We start from the raw sequence: 20,270 nt of genomic DNA, 5'->3' as shown, positions 1-20,270 counted from the left end.
AAAATCTGATTATAATTCAAAATTAACTTTTATTTGTCATTATACAACAAAGTAATATATCATAATGTATATCCTTAGTAAGATTTTTTTTTCTAAAATCTCAATTAAGGTTTGTATCTTGTGTTATAAGAATCTAAATAATTAAGTATCTGATCTTCCATTAGAAATCCATTGTTGTCCATCTATAAATGAAATATCCATGTATTGATCTGCCTCATTTTGCTTTAATTGCTTTGCATATGATACCCTATCTGTGTAATTGGCTCCTGGTCCAAAACAATCATATTCTCCAAATAATACTGTCCTGCAAAACATTATTTCGGTCCTTTTAGTCCGTCCAAAAAAGAATAGACGTATTTCTATGTATAAAAATAATTAATTTTTTTTATAATATATAGTTTATATTTCATCCTTATTAATGACATGATCTATAGCCATAGAAGAACATAAGTTTTAATAGGTGTATTCTTTGTTTGTTCAACTAACCAAATCGAATTAATCGGGCTTCGTTTCGAGTAGTATTGTTTGAAAGCTATATTTATAAATAAAATTAAGTAGGAAAACGTAGAATTGACTTCAATCAAATTATCTCGACTTGTTAGGCACACGAAGAACCAGTCTAACATCTTTTCAATCGAAATCTTAATTAAGTATGGACATGAATTGAGTGGACATGCATATCACTCGAAAAAAATATTAAAGTTTTACGATTTTCTTTTTACAAGAAAATTGACATAACATATACCGAACATGTTTTTTTAAGAGTATTATATTCAAACGAGCCCTTTAATTAAACTCCGTATCTAAATTTCAATATGTATTAAATACCTTCACGTAAAATGAAACAGACGGAAGTAATAAAGTATTCTATAATCATTAATACTTACTGATCTTTATTTGGATCTCTCCAATCATTCCATCCATCTGATGAAATCACATGAGACATATAAGTCTTTGAGAAAATAACAGTAGCATATGCTCCCCATGCTCTGCCTAGCCATATTTTTCCAGTGCCATTTATAACACAATTTAAAAATGAAAATCCAGAATTTTCATTTTTGGAATTTCTTCCTTGTGCTGTGATTGATCCTCCTATTTCACCACTTGTTTCTTCTTTTGCTATTGAATTTATCTTGCAATCCTATCGTAAATTGTTGAGTCAGAATTTAAAGTTTATAGATTCTCGACTTAATATTTGAATTCATAATTATTCGTATTAGTTATTGAGTTCGGAGTTAAAAGAAGAATTAACCTAAATAGTCGTTAACTCGATGTTTATAACTGAAAAATAGTTAGCACATGTGTTTATAATGAGTATAATCCGTGTATAAAATCACGGATTTGGACGAACCTAGTAACTTATTCTTTGACTTTGTGTTTGTATTAAGAAAACCATCAAATATGTGTAAATATTTAATTATGAATTCAGTAACTATGACGATTATGAATTTAATAATAAGTTCAGAACACACAAACTTTATATTCTGATTCTGATTCTAAATCTATGCATACCGATTAGGGTAAGTAAACATTTGAATTTAGCTAACTATTTGTTTAAAAATAAAAGGCATAAATATTTCATCGAACTTTGAGAAAAGTCTTATTTATGTCATTCGTTAAAAGTTTAGCTTATTTATACTATTATTTGTTAAAATACATGATCTAAATCAATCCAACAAAAATAATCTTTAGTGGCAATAAATTTTCAATTGCCGCTAAATATATACTTTTAGCGACAATTAACATTCTTTGTATATGTTCCTAAAGCTTCTAGCGACATTGAATCTAATGGCACCTAATTAGTGTCGGTAAAGATTTTAACACCCTTTATTAGTATACTTATTTATTCCCGCTAAAATTTATTTTTGTTGTAATGAGTAAACACTGTATATTAGCTAGCAACATAAGTTCATTCGACACCAAAAAAATAAATGAATTTAAGTTATATACGCGAACGAACCGGTTAATAAATGTACCTCATAGAGTGACCTAGCACTTCCAAAAATAAAATCAATGGATCCTTGAATAAAGCATTCTTTAAAATAATGTCTTCCTTTATCATCATTAAGTGTGTCTTGTGCTCCATAAAATCCACAACCATAAAATGCAGTTTGATCTCCACTTACTCTTACAGCCACTGCTTGTGCTCCAACATCACCTGGTGAAGCTGCTGGAGCTGTGTTCTTAAAATCACAAAAAAAAAAAAAAAAAACATGACTAATTAATAAATAATAATAATTGCGCCTCAATTTCAAGTAAGTTTAGATCGATTATATGAACTTTTATGTTCCAATTCAATATTAATTACAAATAATAATAGCTTCTCTTTATAGTAGTAGTTCTCTACATTTTTTTACTGCGAACCGATGATGAGGTCTCATGTTCAAATTCAAAGCAAAAATACAAGGGGACCGTATACTAAAAATAATATTTAACAACAATTAATTAACAACAATAGTTTAATTGTCGCTAAATATGTATTTTCAATTGCAATTAGTACTGTATATAAATATCACTAAAGCCTATATATAGCTACATTGCATACAATAGCAATTCTTTATTAATATGCATGTTTATTGCTGCTAAAAAATATTTTTGTTGACGATGATTTCTGCCTTGTATGTTCAAATCTTAATGGACAAATTTATCGAATATATCTTAATGGGAGATAGCAAATAACCTATGAAGTTAGTCAATGTATATAAAAAAATTGATCTGACACCACAAGACTTCTATATATATCTTACAGAAAACATACATTATTTAGTGACGCGCTTACCCTTAAATTGGTTGTCAAAAAATCATGTCAGCCACGAGCTATTTAGCGATTGATCAACGCTAAATTTCATAGCTATATTTTTTTTAGTAGTAGTAGTAGTAGCATGCATTGGATCTACTAATATTACTAATCAAAAATTATCTCCAATTAATTGATTATGAGAAAAAAAATGTAAAAATTATATGATTGGTCACATTAAGAAAATAAAATAAAATAAAATTAGTATATACCTGAAAGCTGATATTATAGGCTATAAAATTGGGAGCATAAATAGCAATAGTAAAACTATTAGCAGTTCCACCAGTAGAATTTGCAGTATCATTCCATGCTATAGCAGTATTTTGATAACCTTGACCTTCTATTATTAAATTTATTTTGCTAGAGTTTATTACCACTTTCTCCCTGCAGCATGGTAAAACTCCAATTAATTAAAATTATAATTCTAAGAGTTAAATATAAAGATACACAACAAAAATAACATTTAACAGTAATAAACATGCACTTTTAATTTACCAATATTAATTTATTGTTATTAGATCTAATATCGCTATAGGCTTTAGCGATATTTACAAAGAATGTCAATTATCTCTAAAAGAACATAAGCGACAGCTAATCTATTATCATTAATTAATTATGATAAAAAATAATTTTTAATATAGTAACAGTGCGTATAACTTTTGACTCTGTCAATACAAGTAATTGTCATAAAAAAAAATGAGTTTGTAACCAAAAAAAAAAAGTTATCTATCACAACAAATTTCTTTATATTGGTAGTCCTTACAAACTCAAATTGAATACAATTTGTATACACCATTTATTCATGATTTAAATTTAGTAAGTTTAATATTTAAGATTCTTATTGCCTAACTCATTGTATTTTTAAAATTGTATTGTTGAGATTTTAAGAGGCTCTATATATATATTCATATTGTGCCCGAAAGTTTTGGGTTCAGATGAACTCGTTTAACAATATAAAGACTCCATCACTATATATCAGGTCGTTCAAAAGATATGTATACTGATTCCACCTTAAAAAGTGGGATCTACGATCTTAAAATAAGGTTGATTACTTGCTACAATTAGTCAAATTAATATGACATAGTAAAAATTATTTATATTATCAATGTATATGAGTTAAACTCCGATCAATATATATATATATATATATATAAAGGAAAAATAAGCAAAATAAAAAATTAAAAACAGTTACTTGTATGTGCCTGAATCAACTAGAATAAGTGTTGTAGTAGAGCTATCATCAGGAACAGAATCTACAGCCTTTTGTATACTGCTGAAATTTCCACAACCATTTAAATCCACTGTTAAAACATTAGAAACTCCATATAATGATATAAGTTTTGAGTTCCATTTGAAATTTTCACATTTTGAACTTTGCAATAATAATAATGATCTTGTAATTTCATCAAACACAAAAAAGAAATCTTGTATACCACTTTTTTCTATGACACTTTTTAGAAAATTAGCATTATTTGTTTGGTAATTGGAATATAGAGGGAAAATGATGGAAGATAGTAAAATGGTAAAGGAAATGAACCAAAAAAAAATTGTCCTTGTAGTTGTGTTATTCATAGTTTAGTGTATATTTTGATTTGATGTGTTGTTTTGGTTGTACTTTTTTTATGGTGGTTTTAAAGAGTTCAAATTTGTGATATAATATGAAAGCATGGAGATTTTTTTTATTTGTTGACGTAGGAAGTAAGAAAAGTGTGGACAAAGGGTCATTGGTCATGATTCAAATTTTTTTTGTTTAATTATTACTCGTTGTTCGGTATCTGTATTGAGACAGGACTAATTTTGTATCATATTGAAGATAAATGTTTCTTTACAAAAGATGATTTTATATATACCTAAAGATTGAATAACATGAGATTTTTGGTTGAAGATGAAAAACTATTTACCATTTCATTCGTAATTTTTATTAGTCAAGATCATGATTATTGATGACAATACAATTTTAGTGATGAAGAAAAAAAAAGATTGAAAGATAATGGTGGAATTAAATTATGGGTAGCAAGAAAAAGTGGATATTAGATAATGGACACGCCAAGAAACTATGTAATAAAAATGTATTTAATTTAGTTACCTTTTTCAATTAAGTTTCAAAGATATATTTAAAGTATTTTACACTAATTAATCACTTCAAACGTAATTATACGCCATTGAGGAGTCATCTTTGTTTAGAGTCGATATACACTCATTTATCGAAAAATTACACGATTTAGATAGATTAAAAGAATGAGAAAGTATTAACATGTTAGTTAAAATAGTTTATTTATATAATATGTTGAAATATATATACTAATTACGTTTTTAAAAAAAAGTGATGCTGCTGATATATATTACTAAATAATTTTTTTTAAAAAAAAATTAGAAGTGTGAATTCATGATGAAAGTTTTACTTAGATGATGCTTATATGGCAGATTTTGACTTTTCAGAGTGCAGGGTTGCCCTTGGCCAGTTGGACATGATTGTTTTTGATAGACTCTCGTCTCTAATAAAGGAAAAAAATACAATAGTTCAAGAATCATATAGAAAATAATGGTTATTATTATTAATTTGCAGATACTTGAGAAGCTTCTTCATTTGTGATCTTATATTTGTTTAAAGTATAGCGATATTGCTTTTGCAGGACGTAATTTCCCTTTCTCATATTAATAATAACAATTTCAAAGCTCTTGAGGAAGAAATATGGAGTCTGATTAGCTTAAACGTTGATTCAAAGGCTTGTGATAATGAAACATTGAAAGTATCAATTAGGTCGTAACCCCATAAAATCCAAAAAAAAAAAAAGGAATCCTTAGTTATCGGACACTCTCCTTTTCTCAAGATAGTTGTCACGTTTCACTTCTTCAAAGTTTAATACGATGTTTTGGAGAAAAATAGAAAACGAACTTCGGAGTAAAGACGGGGAGAGAAGAGCATAAAATCAAACTCAAGATATGCTCGAGTTGTAGAACTTTTTTACACAAATATAATCCTCTACATCTCATTTGTAATAGTTACTACTAACAACTACTTACCCTTTGTGATAAATAAGATGAGAAATATACATGTAATTTGAAAAAAATGGATCTACAAATGGGATTTAACTACTCACTCATCTGGAACATCAGTTTCAGCTTCTCCTTGTTTAATGATTCTACATTTAGGAACCATTTTTTCCAGCATAGATGTGCCTTTAAAGCTAATCATTTGCCAACAAGTTTTTCTGTAGCTGACAAGCTGCAAATAATACAAAATGCTTAGCGATCGAAGGGAGGATATGATGCACCAGCATAATAACATGCGAAAACAAACCTGCTCTGGTGTTAACTCCTCGAATCCAAATTTCTTAGTCCAAATCGACATAGCTTCAACAGCAGCTGGGAGTACAAAGCGTCTCACGCCCAAAAATGCAAGCAATTTTTCTATGCAGGAGAACAGCAACTGAAAGTATCCCTGTGAACATCGAAATTATCTTTTTATAAGATGCACTTTTAATAAGAAAGCTTCTACTAAACGTAATAAAATGTTTTTTTTTGTATCTGATACAACCCAGGGAGGACAACAGGACCACACCCCAAAAGAACTATTGAGGTGGGAGAGCCCAAGACTATATAAGCCCCAGATCAGCTTCCCATTAACCGATGTCGTACTACCGTCCCATACCATGCAATAGGGTTATAACAAATCACCACACTCTGCATTCGTCGTCCTCGACAGCAGTGCCTAGACCATTTCTAGCCCTGGGCTAACACTGCAAATACCGGCATCACCATCCACGGCATCACAGACACGAAGGGCAGTGGGTAGCTCTTTAAATGAACCTTAGCAGGTAATTACAATATTAGATTCCACAAAATTGTTGATTCCCTTGTCAAAGCCTCATTTCTTATTCTATACATCACTTTAAAGTAGAAATAAAAAAAGGAACATCTGTTCAAAACGAAAAAGTATAAAGCTAAAAGAACAGGCCAACAATCCAGCCAAAGGTTACAGTCTCGCAGTGGTCAGCAATTGTTGAGGTCGACTTGTTCAAACTACATCTACCATTTATTCAAGTTCTTAAAAATAAAGCATTGGTAATAAATGACCAAGCAATAAAAGTTGTCTTGCTTCCTGTCGGAAAGCTGTTCATAGATTATGCAACTCTTCTACCAAAAGGCCTAAATGCATATAAATATAAGGCAATACCCTTCTGAATTTGACCCATGATTAACTGGCTTTTAAGATGTAATTCTAGCGGAAGTATTGCAAAAAAAAAGCAAAGCAGCGAAACATGAAATAACATAAAAAACAAAGACATATGACAGCAGAAACATCCTGGGAGTAGTTTTGTTGCTGCTATACCTTGCCTTGGCTACCAACACGGGTTGCCACAAGAGGGAGTTCTGCCATATCCTGGCCAAAAATCCGGAGGATCCCTGCTGATATTACTGTTGAGCTGCAGTCATCAGCCAAAGAACTTCTTAAGTTATTTGATCATAATAGATTTAAACTATCAAAAGAATTAAGAGAACATACTGCAATACTTACTTTACAGTCAATATAGTGCAATACATGCCCCCAAAGTCTTGGCCCCTAATATTCCTTCTGCAGGAAGTCAGAGAAGGTGTAAAGAAAAAAACCTCATGATTAGACAAATCATGAAACTAAATGGAAAAACCAACACTGAATAACAAGAACAAAGCCTACCCATAAACCATAGAAGGAATGAAGTCACGTCCAGTTACTGAATCAACAATAGGATCGAAACCATCCTGAGAAGTCAACAATGAAAACCTTGATGATAACATTTTTCCTCAAAGCTGATACATGCAATGAAATATATAATCTAGAAATTCTTGAAAGACACTTCCACAGGAAATTGAGAAAATACATGTAATGAATGTCATCTTATTAATGAGGGTAAAATGAAAAGTAATAGCCAATCATATCAATTAAATAGTAAATCATCTGAAACTCCACAAACAAAAAGCCGGTTTTGATGATATAGGAAATATCAGAACAGCAAATTCAAATGACATGCAGATCTAACATCATGACATGCTTTCCTGCATTAGCAATTCTGGATGTGCACAGAAGCGCAACAGCAACAATTCGAATATGTTCATACCATTCACAAAACCAGTCACAGAATGACAAAAGGCACTGACACAAAAAAGAGCATGAGATATATATTTGCCCACCAACCCCAACCCCATAATATGAAATGGAGAGCAAGCTTTTGGTGATCATCGAAATAAATGATCAGGGATAATGCTTACATGGAAGATAGAAACAGCTTCTGCTAGTAGCCTTCTGGTTTCACGGGAGGAAATTCTGCCACTAAGAAGCCTCCATCTAACATCAAGTTCACCAACAGCAACCAAACTGTTATGTTTTTCCTTAACTCTTGCTGCATCCAAACAAGAATCAGGCAACCTCTCTTCTCCTGAGTTAAGCAAATTTTGCAGGGCACAATAGATCCTCTTGCAATCCACACTACAGAACCATTTTCCTTTAGGCAATTCCTGTGATGCAACAAACATTAGCTTTTAATGCTAAAAGTCTCAACCCACTCCCCAACCAAACCGAAAATAATAATTAAAAATATATATTAATAAAGGAAAGCGGAAGCAAGTACATAGGTCTAAGAAAAGAACCAATTCATGAAATAATCTTAAAATGCAAATGCATGCACCTTTAAATCTGCTATCTTGCTTTTCTTCAAGCAGCCAACATGATACTCTTTCTCGCACTGAAAAATAAATGATGGATAAAGCATTTCAGTTCATATATTTAGTTGAATAAGACACAGATACAAGGAATGAAGAGGAAAACCTGGTCACAAAGAATGACAGTCCGTGGACCAAAACCAGACTTGCTAAAGTCATAAGCTCTGTAGACAGAAAAGATACGACATACTGGATCAAACTGACAAACCTAAGATGCTCAGCAACAATGTGCTCTTAGCCAAACAAAAAATACTACCTGCATAAAACACATGCAATAAATTCTGCCTCTTCTGCATTCTTGACAAAACGAATGCAACGGTTTGTTATTTGCTCAATAGGATCAATGCCGGAGATCCTGCCAGCTGCTAATGCATTCGTATTGCGCTCCGCAAACTTCTCTCTCTGTAACATGCTTTCACAATACTTGCAGTACCATTTACCACGAGGGATAGTTGATAATGATGCACACTCTGCATAGACCATTGGAATTACACATCAAATGCTTATCGACGAAACATGATCTCATGACCAGCACCAGCAAGCAACAGGCCAACATCAACTAAATGGTGTAAATGTGAAATCAAGCAGAACAAACTGAAAATTTAAATTTACCATTACAAAGTAAATGCAGTAAAAAACACATTGATGGCTATATAACGTTCATAACCTAACAATTAGCTGAAAATAGCTAATGCAAACTGGACTAACCAAAGAAGATGAAGGTACAAAATTTCAAGTTAACCAACTAGGTGCTGGTTCAGCATGTTTTGAGATCTTACAATTTGACAGGTTCAGAAACTAAAGTAGTTCCAATTTAAAAGGTCCAGAAAAAATAACAAAAATATATTATGTACAGGTTCATTGTCAGTCAATAGAACTCACTCCACGTAACAAATCCTTGATTATTATATTTGTTTTTATCATAGTGTTTGTCACCTAGTATTTTAGTATCTGTTGGGATTTGAACCTAGTCTCCAAGGTCCCCCTCGCCCCCCCCCCCCCCAAATAATTGACCACTAGGCCACATACCATTGGGTGTCACTTAACTAATCCTTGTTCCAGCTCTGAATCATTTAATTTTTAGTGAAGGTGGTATGTCATTTAAGGATTTCAGAGTTTTAACTAACTAATGAACCAACTCTACGTCAATTTTAAAGATTTTATGCCACAGCAGAAAACTGCCTACTGTTCTTATCAACAGAAGCTTCAACATAGATAGAACCCTAACTTTTAAAACTTCTCATTTAAGATGTGATGGCCCACAGGCTTCACATCATTAACAGTTAAATATAAACGTATATAACAGACTAAAAGTAGAATTCGACTTTAAGTTTTTTTTTTTTTTGATAAGGCAAGGTTTATTGACTAAGTACCAAGAAGGTACCAAAATCAAAAGTTACAAAAGACTGCTGGGAATATCCATACAGTCATTACAACATCTCCCTAGCAAGAATTGATAGTCAAATATTACTAGAGTTAATTAAATTCACAATTACGAGCTATTTCCTGAACTCACCTTGTGTCCCCATCCTTCAATCAGCTAGAATAAATTAGGTTCTTATTCACTTATTCCAATCTTACCTCCATTCAACACAAGCACCCTCACCTCAGAAAACCCAAGAAAGGGAAGAAAGGAAAGCAATATGATGCATTGATGATCAAACAGAACATGGTGAACTCAATCATCATTCACCAGGGAAAAAGAAGAGAAGAAGAAAGTATCTAGTATAATATTGAAACTGTCAATCAAGAAAAATCCAACTTAAACCTTTATGGAAAGCCCTAGGACATCCATCACAAAGCACTAGTTTGCCACCATCTGCGCATATGATGCACAAGTCATCACTGTCTTTAACTGAAGACTTGCGGCCTTTTAATAGAGATATAGCAAATTCATGTAGCGAAACTCCATTAGACGTGTAAATATACCCATAACTGCAGCAGACATTGACAAAGTCAAGTACCCACGTTAGAACTGCATCAGCAGAACTAGGCTTTGCTTAAAGTCATTAATGATATATATTCTTTGAACGAGAGATGATAAGTACGATGAAGACTAACGGTTTTTTGCGCGACGCCCAACCTGCATGAGCTTCAAACTGAGATGGACTAACCTAACCATAAAATGAAATGCCATCAGAATATCTTGCAGGACAATTGGGGAGACCCTAAGCTAGGGGTTGTACCTCAGTATTGCAGCAAGAACAGAATATACCAGATCCCTTCTTATAACCAACAAGCAATTTCTGCCAATCACAAACGACCAATTAAGATATCAACAAAATAAAGCAGAGAAAAAATCCAGTGTATACAATGGATCAAGGACTATATTTAAAAAGTGGTAAAGGAGATGCTCAGCAACCTTTCCACGAGAATAATAAGCTACTTCAGTTCCTTCAGGCAGTCCACCTTCCTCAAAAACCAATCTATGCATCTTTTGATCCCTGAACAAAGTGCATCACAGAACCAAGCAATATAAGTAACATTGCCATCAGAAGAAACCACAATTCTTCATCAAAAAAGAATCCACAATTAGTATAAGTAATACAGAAGACAAGTACCAACCTTTTTGTCATTTTCCATTGGGTCCTAGAGTGCACCGAGACACCAGGCGAAGCAACTTTCGAATACTTTGTAACTACAACTGATTTTGACAATCTGACATAAACATAAAAGCCACCACATGAGTTGGAGGTAAGTTATTACAAAAATCTCTAATGACAAATACAGTAATATTCACCAACTTTTCTGAGATGTTCCCCTGCATGTTGTTTCTGATTGAACTGCACGTATTAGACGTTTCATCCGACTTTGGAGCAAAAACTGGCTTCGTTACCCTTAGAGGACCAAGTACAAGTAGGTTAGAAGAAGAGACAACAAAAAAAGAACTATATCTTCACTTTGTAAAATAAGAAAAATAAACAGAAGAACAATAAGGGAAATAGCACACTTATTTGGTGTCTTCCACTTTTTTCTGGAGAGGGTATGCGCTGAAGGAGACTGTCTACTCGAATGCTTTATCGCAACCCTTAATATGCAAATAAAACAGCATCAGCACATGTTCATAAACCCACTTTACTCACATTGAGCAGAAGTTCAATGACCACAAATATCAAGCAGAAGTCAACTATATTTTTTTGACAAAGAATCAATTAAGTATATTGATACCAACTTTTTCTTTTTCCTTCCCTTAACGCTTCTTAGTGAAACAGACGACGTATTTGAAGTTCCGAAGGAATTTAAGTTCAGAACTGGCTCGAACACCCTATATTTGGGAAAAGAAAAAAAAACAAGATTAAGAACGATTATTATAACAAAAAAGAAAGACTGATATGCAAACCGAAAAACAACAAATTTGCCAGATGACCATCTCTTCGAAAGGACACATGCTTTATGCATTACTAATTAAACAAATAGGGGAACCAACAGCCAACAAAAAGAACTCAACAATAAAAGAACAAGACTGGAAGCTAATCACACCTTGCTTAGTCAGCAAACGAAGTCTAAATCCATGATAAGTATCATGTCTTCAAGCACTCACCACTTCTGTTTTTCTACAATAATTCTATCTGATGAACTGGTGAGCTAAAATCACAAAGCAGTTCATTTTCATTCGTCAAAATAACATATTCTGGACCATCTGCAACCAATATATCTGAGAAAGATGTACAGTATTATGGTACTATCTGGCACTCTTGGAAAGCAATGTGTCATTTTTTATCTTCTTTCTTTTTTGGACACCGGGGCCTGGGCCAACTTGTGGTGCACATCGACTGTTCCACTGGTTACATGCTACCTCATATGTCTCTCTTTATTCCTCAGAAACTTATCATAATTATCAATAATATCTTTTTTCATTTGTTGAGGTGCTTGACCATTTCATCTAAAAGCTTAAGGAGAGATCATACTTTTATTTGTTTAAAATTATATTTTCAACACGCTCCTTCATGTGAGGTTTTAACGTTTTTTCATGGAGCATGTTAAATTCTTTTTGATAATGAGTGGAAGTGAAACTTGAAGTAAAGATCTAACTTGTTCTGATACCATGTTACATTTTTTAACATGGTATTAGAGCAAGACCAATCCTTAATCTTGACTTCCAATATTGGGTCTCCATGTTATATTATCCACACACCAAATGTCCAATCATGTGCGCCTATCGTTTTTAAGCATCCAAATCGGTTTGTGGGAATTAGTTGTTTTCTCCTAATGAGAGGTGTTAAGTATCTCACAGTTCACATTGGTCTTGAGCAATTGTCATCTTATTAGGCAGCGCTTGATAAAACCAGTATCCATTTTCTTTACATCAGGGCTTTGGAGGGTCCTTTAACAGAAACTACAAACTATAGGTTTATAGACAAACTATAGACTATATTACTATTACATATAACATATAGTTAAGTGATGTCTTGATTTTTTTTAAATACAATTAGGAATAATCTATTTGACACAGCGTATAGGTTAACCTTGGTTTTCTCAACACAATTTTTGGATATCTATTACTCCGTCCTTCCCATTTTACGTGAGGTACTTTAACTCGGCACGTAGTTTAAGAAAGAAATGAAGACATTTAAAACTTGTGATCCAAAATGAATGATAGAAATTTGTGTGGCTGTAAACATTTGATGAAGGGTAAAATAGACATTTTATGGTCTAATATAGAAATGAATCATTCTTTTTGGGACGGACTAAAAAAGAAAGTAAGTCACATAAATTGGGACAGAGGGAGTAGTAACAAACAATACAAGGGAGTAGTAACAAAACAACTGATTGTTAATACTTGTCTATGTAACTGTCTGCCGACATTTCTGATAACTTTGATCCAACCAATATTGTTTCTCTCAAAGTCTTACATAAAAAAAAAACCTACCATGTTTAAGTTGTTGATTCGCTTTGTTCTTCAAAAAAACATGCTAAACCTATTCTATTGTGCTGTTTAGTTTCATTTCACATAAAATTTTATGTGGTTTTACAGTTCTACTGACAAAGAAAGATGGCAAGGAGCATGTACTGAAGAAGCGGATCATGCTAGTCTATAGCACAATAGAAGCACTATGGTGATGCATAGTAGACTTGCACATCATGTCTTTCTGAAACTAAAAACAAAAAAAAGACATATGTAAGATCTACTATGCATCATATCACGTCTTCCAATCCCATTACAGTGGCATATCCAGAATTGAGTTTGTGGGTTCTAGATTCGATAAAATGCAACCTATTAGGTAAAAAATAAATTAATATTAAGTGTGTTTCTCAACACAAACTCACAAAATAACACAATTTTGGGTTCCGCCAACCCTGAATTAGAATATTGCTCCATCCCTGGATCCAAACTTTTAAGTTGTTGCCTAAATCCTTAAAATAATCTACATTGGTTGGTAAACTGATCTTAAGAATCAGGCTCCACTACAGCACAAAAGAAAAAGGAACAAACATCAGCAATAAGATCATGAGACTTAAAAAGAAAAACATACCCATTTTCAGTGTTTATCGACTGTGTTGGAGTTGCATCTGATCTTAAGGAAACTATGCATGAATCACAAAGTTGTTCATCATTTCCAGCTAGTGTTGCAACAAAAGACCCTAGCAATAGCAGTAAGCACATATCTCTTAATTACCATTGTCAGAGGACATGTCTCTACATTCAAGTTTGCATGAGAAAGCTCACCCTTGCAATCCCGACAAAAAAGACTTTTCTTCACAGGAACTGGACCGATGACACTCTGAATTGTTTCTTCTAATGTTTTCAAGGAACCTTTTCTACACTCTTTGACCACGTCGAGGAGGCTCTTGCCATTTTCTAGGCAGATATACTCTGACGCACGTCTATATGAATTACAAGCATGGATCTCAAATTTGCTAGGAGGGACAACCTAACATTGTGAATGTGAAATAGTAAAGTCCATTAAGATTACTGTTTATTAAGACGACTAAAGTAGTAAAGTGTGATAAAAGGAACTAAGAGAAATAGAAAAAACTAAATACTCACTGTAGCTCCCTTGCATAGTTCACAAGAACAAAGAATTCCAGTATCTTTAATTGTTCCTCGGAGTGGAATTCCCTACAATTAAGACAATATTAACCTAAAGATGAAATACATAACTACTGAATCCATCAAAGCATTTAAAAATAGGAACAGAAAACAGGGTGCAGCAGTTGCGATACAAACCCGCAAAGATTCAGCCTGCCCAGCATAGCAAAAATTTCTGTTTTCAATCCGCCGCATAATTTTTTTTTCATTTTAACTGAGTTAGATACCAAAATGAAATTCATAATGTGTCATACACAATGTGAATCTAGGCTAGCCGGGTCAGTGGGTGTCATATGCAAAAAGAAACTGGAAGTGGATCAACAGCAAGTTTCATGAGCCTTCATGTAGTTACAAAATTAATGATTTAATAAATTTGGCAGGCATGCTGCTGACCGAAAAGGATTAGCATGAATGCCACCTTTAGAAATTTATGCACATATACATTGAAGGAAAAGAAACTAGAAGCAGATTGACAAAGAGTTATATGATATAGCCTTAGCCTTTATGTAGTTACAAAAATAGTGGTTTTACAAATTTAGAACAGGTACTGCCGATAAAAAAGAATAGCATGAATGATTCATTTAGAAATTTATGTGTACACCCACTCTCCCCCTTCGTGGCAATGTGCGACAACTGAAGCCATATCCAACCAAAGGAAGAATATTATCCAACCGTTTTTGGTAAATTTAGCATCTCTATTAATTCTAGTAAAACTTACCTGTTCACTCCTTATCTTGCTTTTGTGGTGTTATGATATTAAAGTGATTTCCGTTTCATAATATCAAAGTGATGAAACAAGTTTTCATTTTTTTTCTTCTAGACAACTGCTTACTGAGATTAGTTATGCTGCTTCAACGTTTTGAACTGATTGGCTTATTTTCAATAATTGAGGTAACTCATTTTCTTAACTAGTATATTTGAAGGGTAACTCTATACAAATAAACAGAGAATCTAGAACTGCCTCTATGCTATTCTCATTTCTCCAATTTCCTGTCGTGGGGAACTGAATATAAAGAATCAGTCAAATTTTGGTACTTTGAGTAGAAAATACCACTAAAGGACTAGCTCCGGCAAATTCAAATCAAAATAAAAAGAGTATCTAATACAAAAGGAAACAGAATATTAGCCACACTGTAAAAGAATGATACCTTCTTCCCACCATTGTAGAAAACAGGATAGCCTTCCAGTAAACCAGTCTCAAACAGCTCCTTCACCGTTTCAGGTATTACCGTAATTGAAATCTTCTTCGACATTTTCATTTCTAGTTTCTTCGTAGGTGTACCAGAGATAACTACACCACTTCCCTCATCAACTTCACCTCCAGAGTTTCCATTCGTAATCTCCAACAGCTCCCTCTTCCTCCCCAAAGCGGACCGTGTAAACCGCTTACTCCTCGTCTCTTCTTTCACTTCAACCTCCACAACATCACCGTTATTCGCTGAAATTCCTAAATTACCCTTCGTCACATCCATATTTACAACTTTACCACTTGAATTTCGGTTTGAATCTGCCGTCTTCCGCCTCTTGTTCCTCCTGTAAACAACGACGCCGTTACTACCACTAACCTTAACCTGAGGTTCGTCCGGCTTACGCCGGTCCAGATCACCGGTTTCCGGTTCGGTTTCTGGTAACCGATATTGAGCCGGCGGTTTTTCCTCCGCCGGCGATGAGATGTCAAATTCACGGTTTGTTTTTGCCGTCATTGGTTCTGATGTGTTCCGATTAGTGTGAACACAACAACAAAAACTCAAAGAGAGAGAATTGAACTATGGATCTGTAAAAGAAGAGAGAATTCAAAAGCATGAAATGGGCGTTTAAGCTAAGGAACAGTATTTATATAACCCTTCGGCCGATGGAATAAGGAAGACGAATGGGGATTGGAGAGTTGAGAAGTAGCAAGTGAGAAATCGGAGTTAATTTTGTAATCCATTTTATTTTTTTGGAATACCAAAAACACCCCTAATCAAATTTGATTCCTAGAGCCAAACTCTCGTAAAATTGTTCGTTTGAGTCGAGGGTCTCTTTGAAACAATTTCTCTATCTCTGCAAGATAATGGTAATATTTACGTATATTTTAGTCTTCTCATGTTTCATTTGTAGAATTTTCAATGAATATGTTATTATTAATGTTGAAACTGTTGTAAAACATGAAATTTTCATAATTCGTAAAAATTAGAAATTTCGCAAATAGACACTAAAAACAATTCATTAGACTCCATAGTTATAGTTTACTAGCTATCATTCCTAGCTACATGTTAGAGGGAGGAGAGAGACGAGCGATACTAGGGAGAGAGATGAGAGAGGAGACCGAGAGAGGAAAGAGAGTGGAGAGATGAATTATATTTGTATATCTGTCGAGTTATATGTGTATATATGTTAGATAATTGTATATATATAACTGGTATACATATGCATTTGTATATATGGCAAGTGAGATTGGGAGAGAGAGTAGAGAGGCGAACGAGATTGCAAGAGGGAGGGGAGAGAATGATGATAGGTAAATTGTATTTGTATATTTGTCATAAAATTATATATGTATATGCATAATTTGTACTATTTGTATATGCACAAGAGAGGAGAGAGGTGTAGCTAAAAGAGATTGCGGATAGTAATCAATTCAAATTATAACTATACTAGCTAATTAAGTAGTATATATTTGCTAATCGTATAATTTCATCCAAAAAAAAAAAATCATACCGGATAGATAAATCATAATTCATAGTAAAGAAAATGCATTAAAAGCTCCTATTTAAATTTATATATTAAATAATTGAAGTTTAGTATAATTAAAAAGAATATGGAGTACATTGTATAGTGTAAATATTCTTTAATATAGTATTTACGCATGGAATTAGTATATATACCATCTCTTCACATTGAATGTGATGATCCAAAAAAAAATAACATAACATAATATCACATCAGTTAATTGATCAATGTCCTTGGTAATCATATTGATTTTATTAAGTATTATTTGATATTTTTCGCAAAAACTTATGTAACAATAATCACTTATTTATTAATATCATAATGGATTCATGTTTTATTTCAATATTTTGAATCCAAATTTAAAATATTAAGCGTTACTTTGAGATATGTCAAGTGATCCTTTTCAAGATTTATTCATGTTCAATTAATAGCCACGAATTTGATTTAACTTTAATTTTGTTATTAAGTACATATATATTTTTTTAAGATTCGACTAATTTGAGATGATGGTGTATAAGATCTATTAAAGGAAAAACATTTCCTACTTAAAAGAAAATCATACATAGGAGATTCGAAGATGAAAAGTCTGATTAAAGATAAAACGATCTCATTATCAGTAATAATAGTTGTAAGATACAGATTTAGATTTCAGAAAAAGGAGATCCATCAAAGGTAATAACTTCCATAACATTATTCGAACGCACGAGAACATCCGCCAAATGTGTATTAATCGTATCCCATTCATTGCCTATGATAAGTAACTCATATAACACACCATCGTCGCTAGGAGAAGTTGTTACTTGAGCCAATTGTTTAAATTGACAATTGTGTTGTTTTTTTTTATTGTACTCATTTAAAGCAAATTTTCCAATTTCAATCGCTTTAGGATCTTTTGGATCAACAAATTGGCTAAGATTGATATTTCTCAAATTATTTTTTGCTAAAGAAATATGCAAGAAAGTAGAAAAAAATACTAGGATTAAGAACATTGTAAGGGGAAAAGAGTTGATTTTCAAAGCCATTTTTTTCTTTTATGAAAGAAAAAATGTTTAAGGAGTGATTTACACTAATTGATGTAAGTTTGTATTTATAGGAAAAATTTACTTGTATATGGCAAATGAGATAAGATTGTTGTTATAATTACTTTGACTAAATTAATTTTCAAAGTCAATTTTTTTATGAAGGAAAAAATGTTTTAAGGATTGATTTTCACTAATTGATGTAGATTTGTATTTATAGGAAAAATTTACTTGTATAAGGCAAATGAGATAAGATTGTTGTTATAATTTAAGATTGTTGTTATAATTACTTTGACTAAATTAATTTTCAAAGTCAATTTTTTTATGAAGGAAAAAATGTTTTAAGGATTGATTTTCACTAATTGATGTAGGTTTGTATTATAGGGAAAATTTATTTGTATAGGTCAAATGAGATAAGATTGTTGTTATAATTACTTTGACTAAATTAGTTGTCAGTCTTCTTTTTTCTACTTAAATTATAAAATTATGAGTAATATTTTATTATGTATTTCTTTTATAGAAATTATATAAAATAATAAGTTATTAATTTAAATTAAATATTATAGTCATAATTTTCTTTATTTTAATTATAATTCGCAGCAAACATCATTTTTTGCCATCTAATTTGATATACAATTATGTATTTTTGATACACAATTAGTCAATTTATATATTTCGATATAAAATGTATTTGTATTTGTATAAAGTGAGAGAAAACTGTATATACAAATATAAACATATATATTTTCCTCCTATACATTTATAATTACACAAATACAGATCTTATTATACAAATTACAATGTATAAATAAATTTATACAAAATTGAACAATTTGTATAAAATTGGATGTTTGAAGCGAATTATACAAATCAAAAATTGTGTTACCAACAAAAATTTGTTATGGAGCCAAATGACATAAATAACATACTTTTAGGGCTAAATGACCATTTGTCCCTTATAAGTTTCTAATGACCGAAATCTCTAAAAAATATACAAAAACACGAATACATAATAAGGCTGATACAATAAAAAGGTGGCTGATACATTACATATTTTTTGTCACATTTTTGTATCCGCCTCATTTTTTATCACATTTTTGTATTCGCCTCATTTTTAGATCTTTGTATCCGCCTCACTTTTATCACATTTTTATATCCGCCTCATTTTTTGTCATATTTTTGTATCCATCTCATTTTTACATTTTTGTATCCGTCTTATTTTTATTACGTTTTTTTGTATCTGACTATTTTTTTGTCACATTTTTGTATCAGCCTTTTTTTTTTGTCACATTTTTATATCCGACTCATTTGACTTTAAAATGAGGGATTTTAAGTATTTTTAAAACTAATAAGGGATAAGGGTAATAATAAGAGCCTGTTTGGCTCAGCTTAAAAGCTGATTTTTGACTTATTTAGTTGTTTGGCAATACTCAAAATAGCTTATTTTAAGTTAAAAAAAAATTATTTTAAGCCAAAAGTTAAAAGCTGGGGTAGGGGTGCTTTTTTTTTTTAGCTTATAAGCTGTTTTAAGTTGACCACATTTTTATCTTTTTGCCCTTAATATTTTTATACAATCTCAAAATTACAATATAACCCTAACATCTCTTTCTTCCATTTTTCCCTTTTCACGTTTGACATAGCAACTTCAACACTTTTATCCAAACACATAACTGCTTATTTTAAAAATAAGTTTCAGCACTTTCAAAAGTACTTTTTTAAAGCTGCTTTTATTAAGCCCATCCAAACGGGCCCTAAGTGAACTTAAGGGAGGGATTTTTGTCATTTTTCCTTTTTTTTTTTAATCATATTGATATGTAAAATATTGTAATTTATAGTACTTATCGTATAGTTTTTTAATATCAATTTTTTTGTTTAAAATATTGTATTACTGCGATCTAATTTAACTTTGATAATTAGTTAAATTAATTTTCGAAAAACGCAACATGATAAATAAATGTGGATGGAAAAGTATTTTTCTTGTCTTTATTATTAAATAGCTATATATATATATATA

General features: G+C 31.9%; 2 protein-coding genes across 2 annotated transcripts; both read right to left on the bottom strand.

The window, feature by feature from the left end:
• Window positions 1–16: 16 nt before the first annotated feature.
• Window positions 17–4,400, bottom strand: LOC107001844 (probable pectinesterase 15). Its single transcript, XM_015199803.2, has 5 exons — window positions 3,990–4,400; window positions 3,010–3,181; window positions 1,977–2,183; window positions 888–1,141; window positions 17–304 (listed from the first exon to the last, which is right to left on the bottom strand). Exons 1-5 carry the CDS (start codon window positions 4,367–4,369, stop codon window positions 142–144), a joined length of 1,176 nt encoding a protein of 391 aa, XP_015055289.1. The 5' UTR covers window positions 4,370–4,400; the 3' UTR covers window positions 17–141.
• A 1,322-nt stretch (window positions 4,401–5,722) lies between these two features.
• Window positions 5,723–16,433, bottom strand: LOC107002562. The gene is made up of 21 exons (XM_015200624.2): window positions 15,677–16,433; window positions 14,487–14,558; window positions 14,166–14,370; window positions 13,972–14,080; window positions 11,670–11,762; window positions 11,448–11,525; window positions 11,242–11,334; window positions 11,063–11,155; window positions 10,860–10,941; window positions 10,684–10,743; window positions 10,559–10,611; window positions 10,266–10,432; window positions 8,754–8,967; window positions 8,604–8,661; window positions 8,464–8,520; window positions 8,048–8,293; window positions 7,476–7,540; window positions 7,317–7,373; window positions 7,131–7,224; window positions 6,099–6,239; window positions 5,723–6,023 (listed from the first exon to the last, which is right to left on the bottom strand). Exons 1-21 carry the CDS (start codon window positions 16,229–16,231, stop codon window positions 5,895–5,897), a joined length of 2,721 nt encoding a protein of 906 aa, XP_015056110.1. The 5' UTR covers window positions 16,232–16,433; the 3' UTR covers window positions 5,723–5,894.
• Window positions 16,434–20,270: the final 3,837 nt, after the last annotated feature.

This window comes from Solanum pennellii, chromosome 10 (genome assembly GCF_001406875.1).
Source record: "Solanum pennellii chromosome 10, SPENNV200".
NCBI classification, from domain to species: Eukaryota; Viridiplantae; Streptophyta; class Magnoliopsida; order Solanales; family Solanaceae; genus Solanum; species Solanum pennellii.
This window is presented reverse-complemented; position numbering and strand designations above follow the sequence as displayed.

Excerpts from the sequence above, each read along its gene's own strand:
- LOC107001844 (XM_015199803.2), bottom strand. The coding sequence starts at position 4,369 with ATGAATAACACAACTACAAGGACAATTTTTTTTTGGTTCATTTCCTTT. Across the intron at positions 3,182-3,989 it reads GTTGATTCAGGCACATACAA|GGAGAAAGTGGTAATAAACT; the intron begins GTAACTGTTTTT and ends ACCATGCTGCAG. Across the intron at positions 305-887 it reads AGAGATCCAAATAAAGATCA|GACAGTATTATTTGGAGAAT; the intron begins GTAAGTATTAAT and ends AATGTTTTGCAG.
- LOC107002562 (XM_015200624.2), bottom strand. The coding sequence starts at position 16,231 with ATGACGGCAAAAACAAACCGTGAATTTGACATCTCATCGCCGGCGGAG. Across the intron at positions 11,335-11,447 it reads AAGTGGAAGACACCAAATAA|GGTAACGAAGCCAGTTTTTG; the intron begins GTGTGCTATTTC and ends TGGTCCTCTAAG. Across the intron at positions 10,744-10,859 it reads CTTATTATTCTCGTGGAAAG|AAATTGCTTGTTGGTTATAA; the intron begins GTTGCTGAGCAT and ends TGTGATTGGCAG.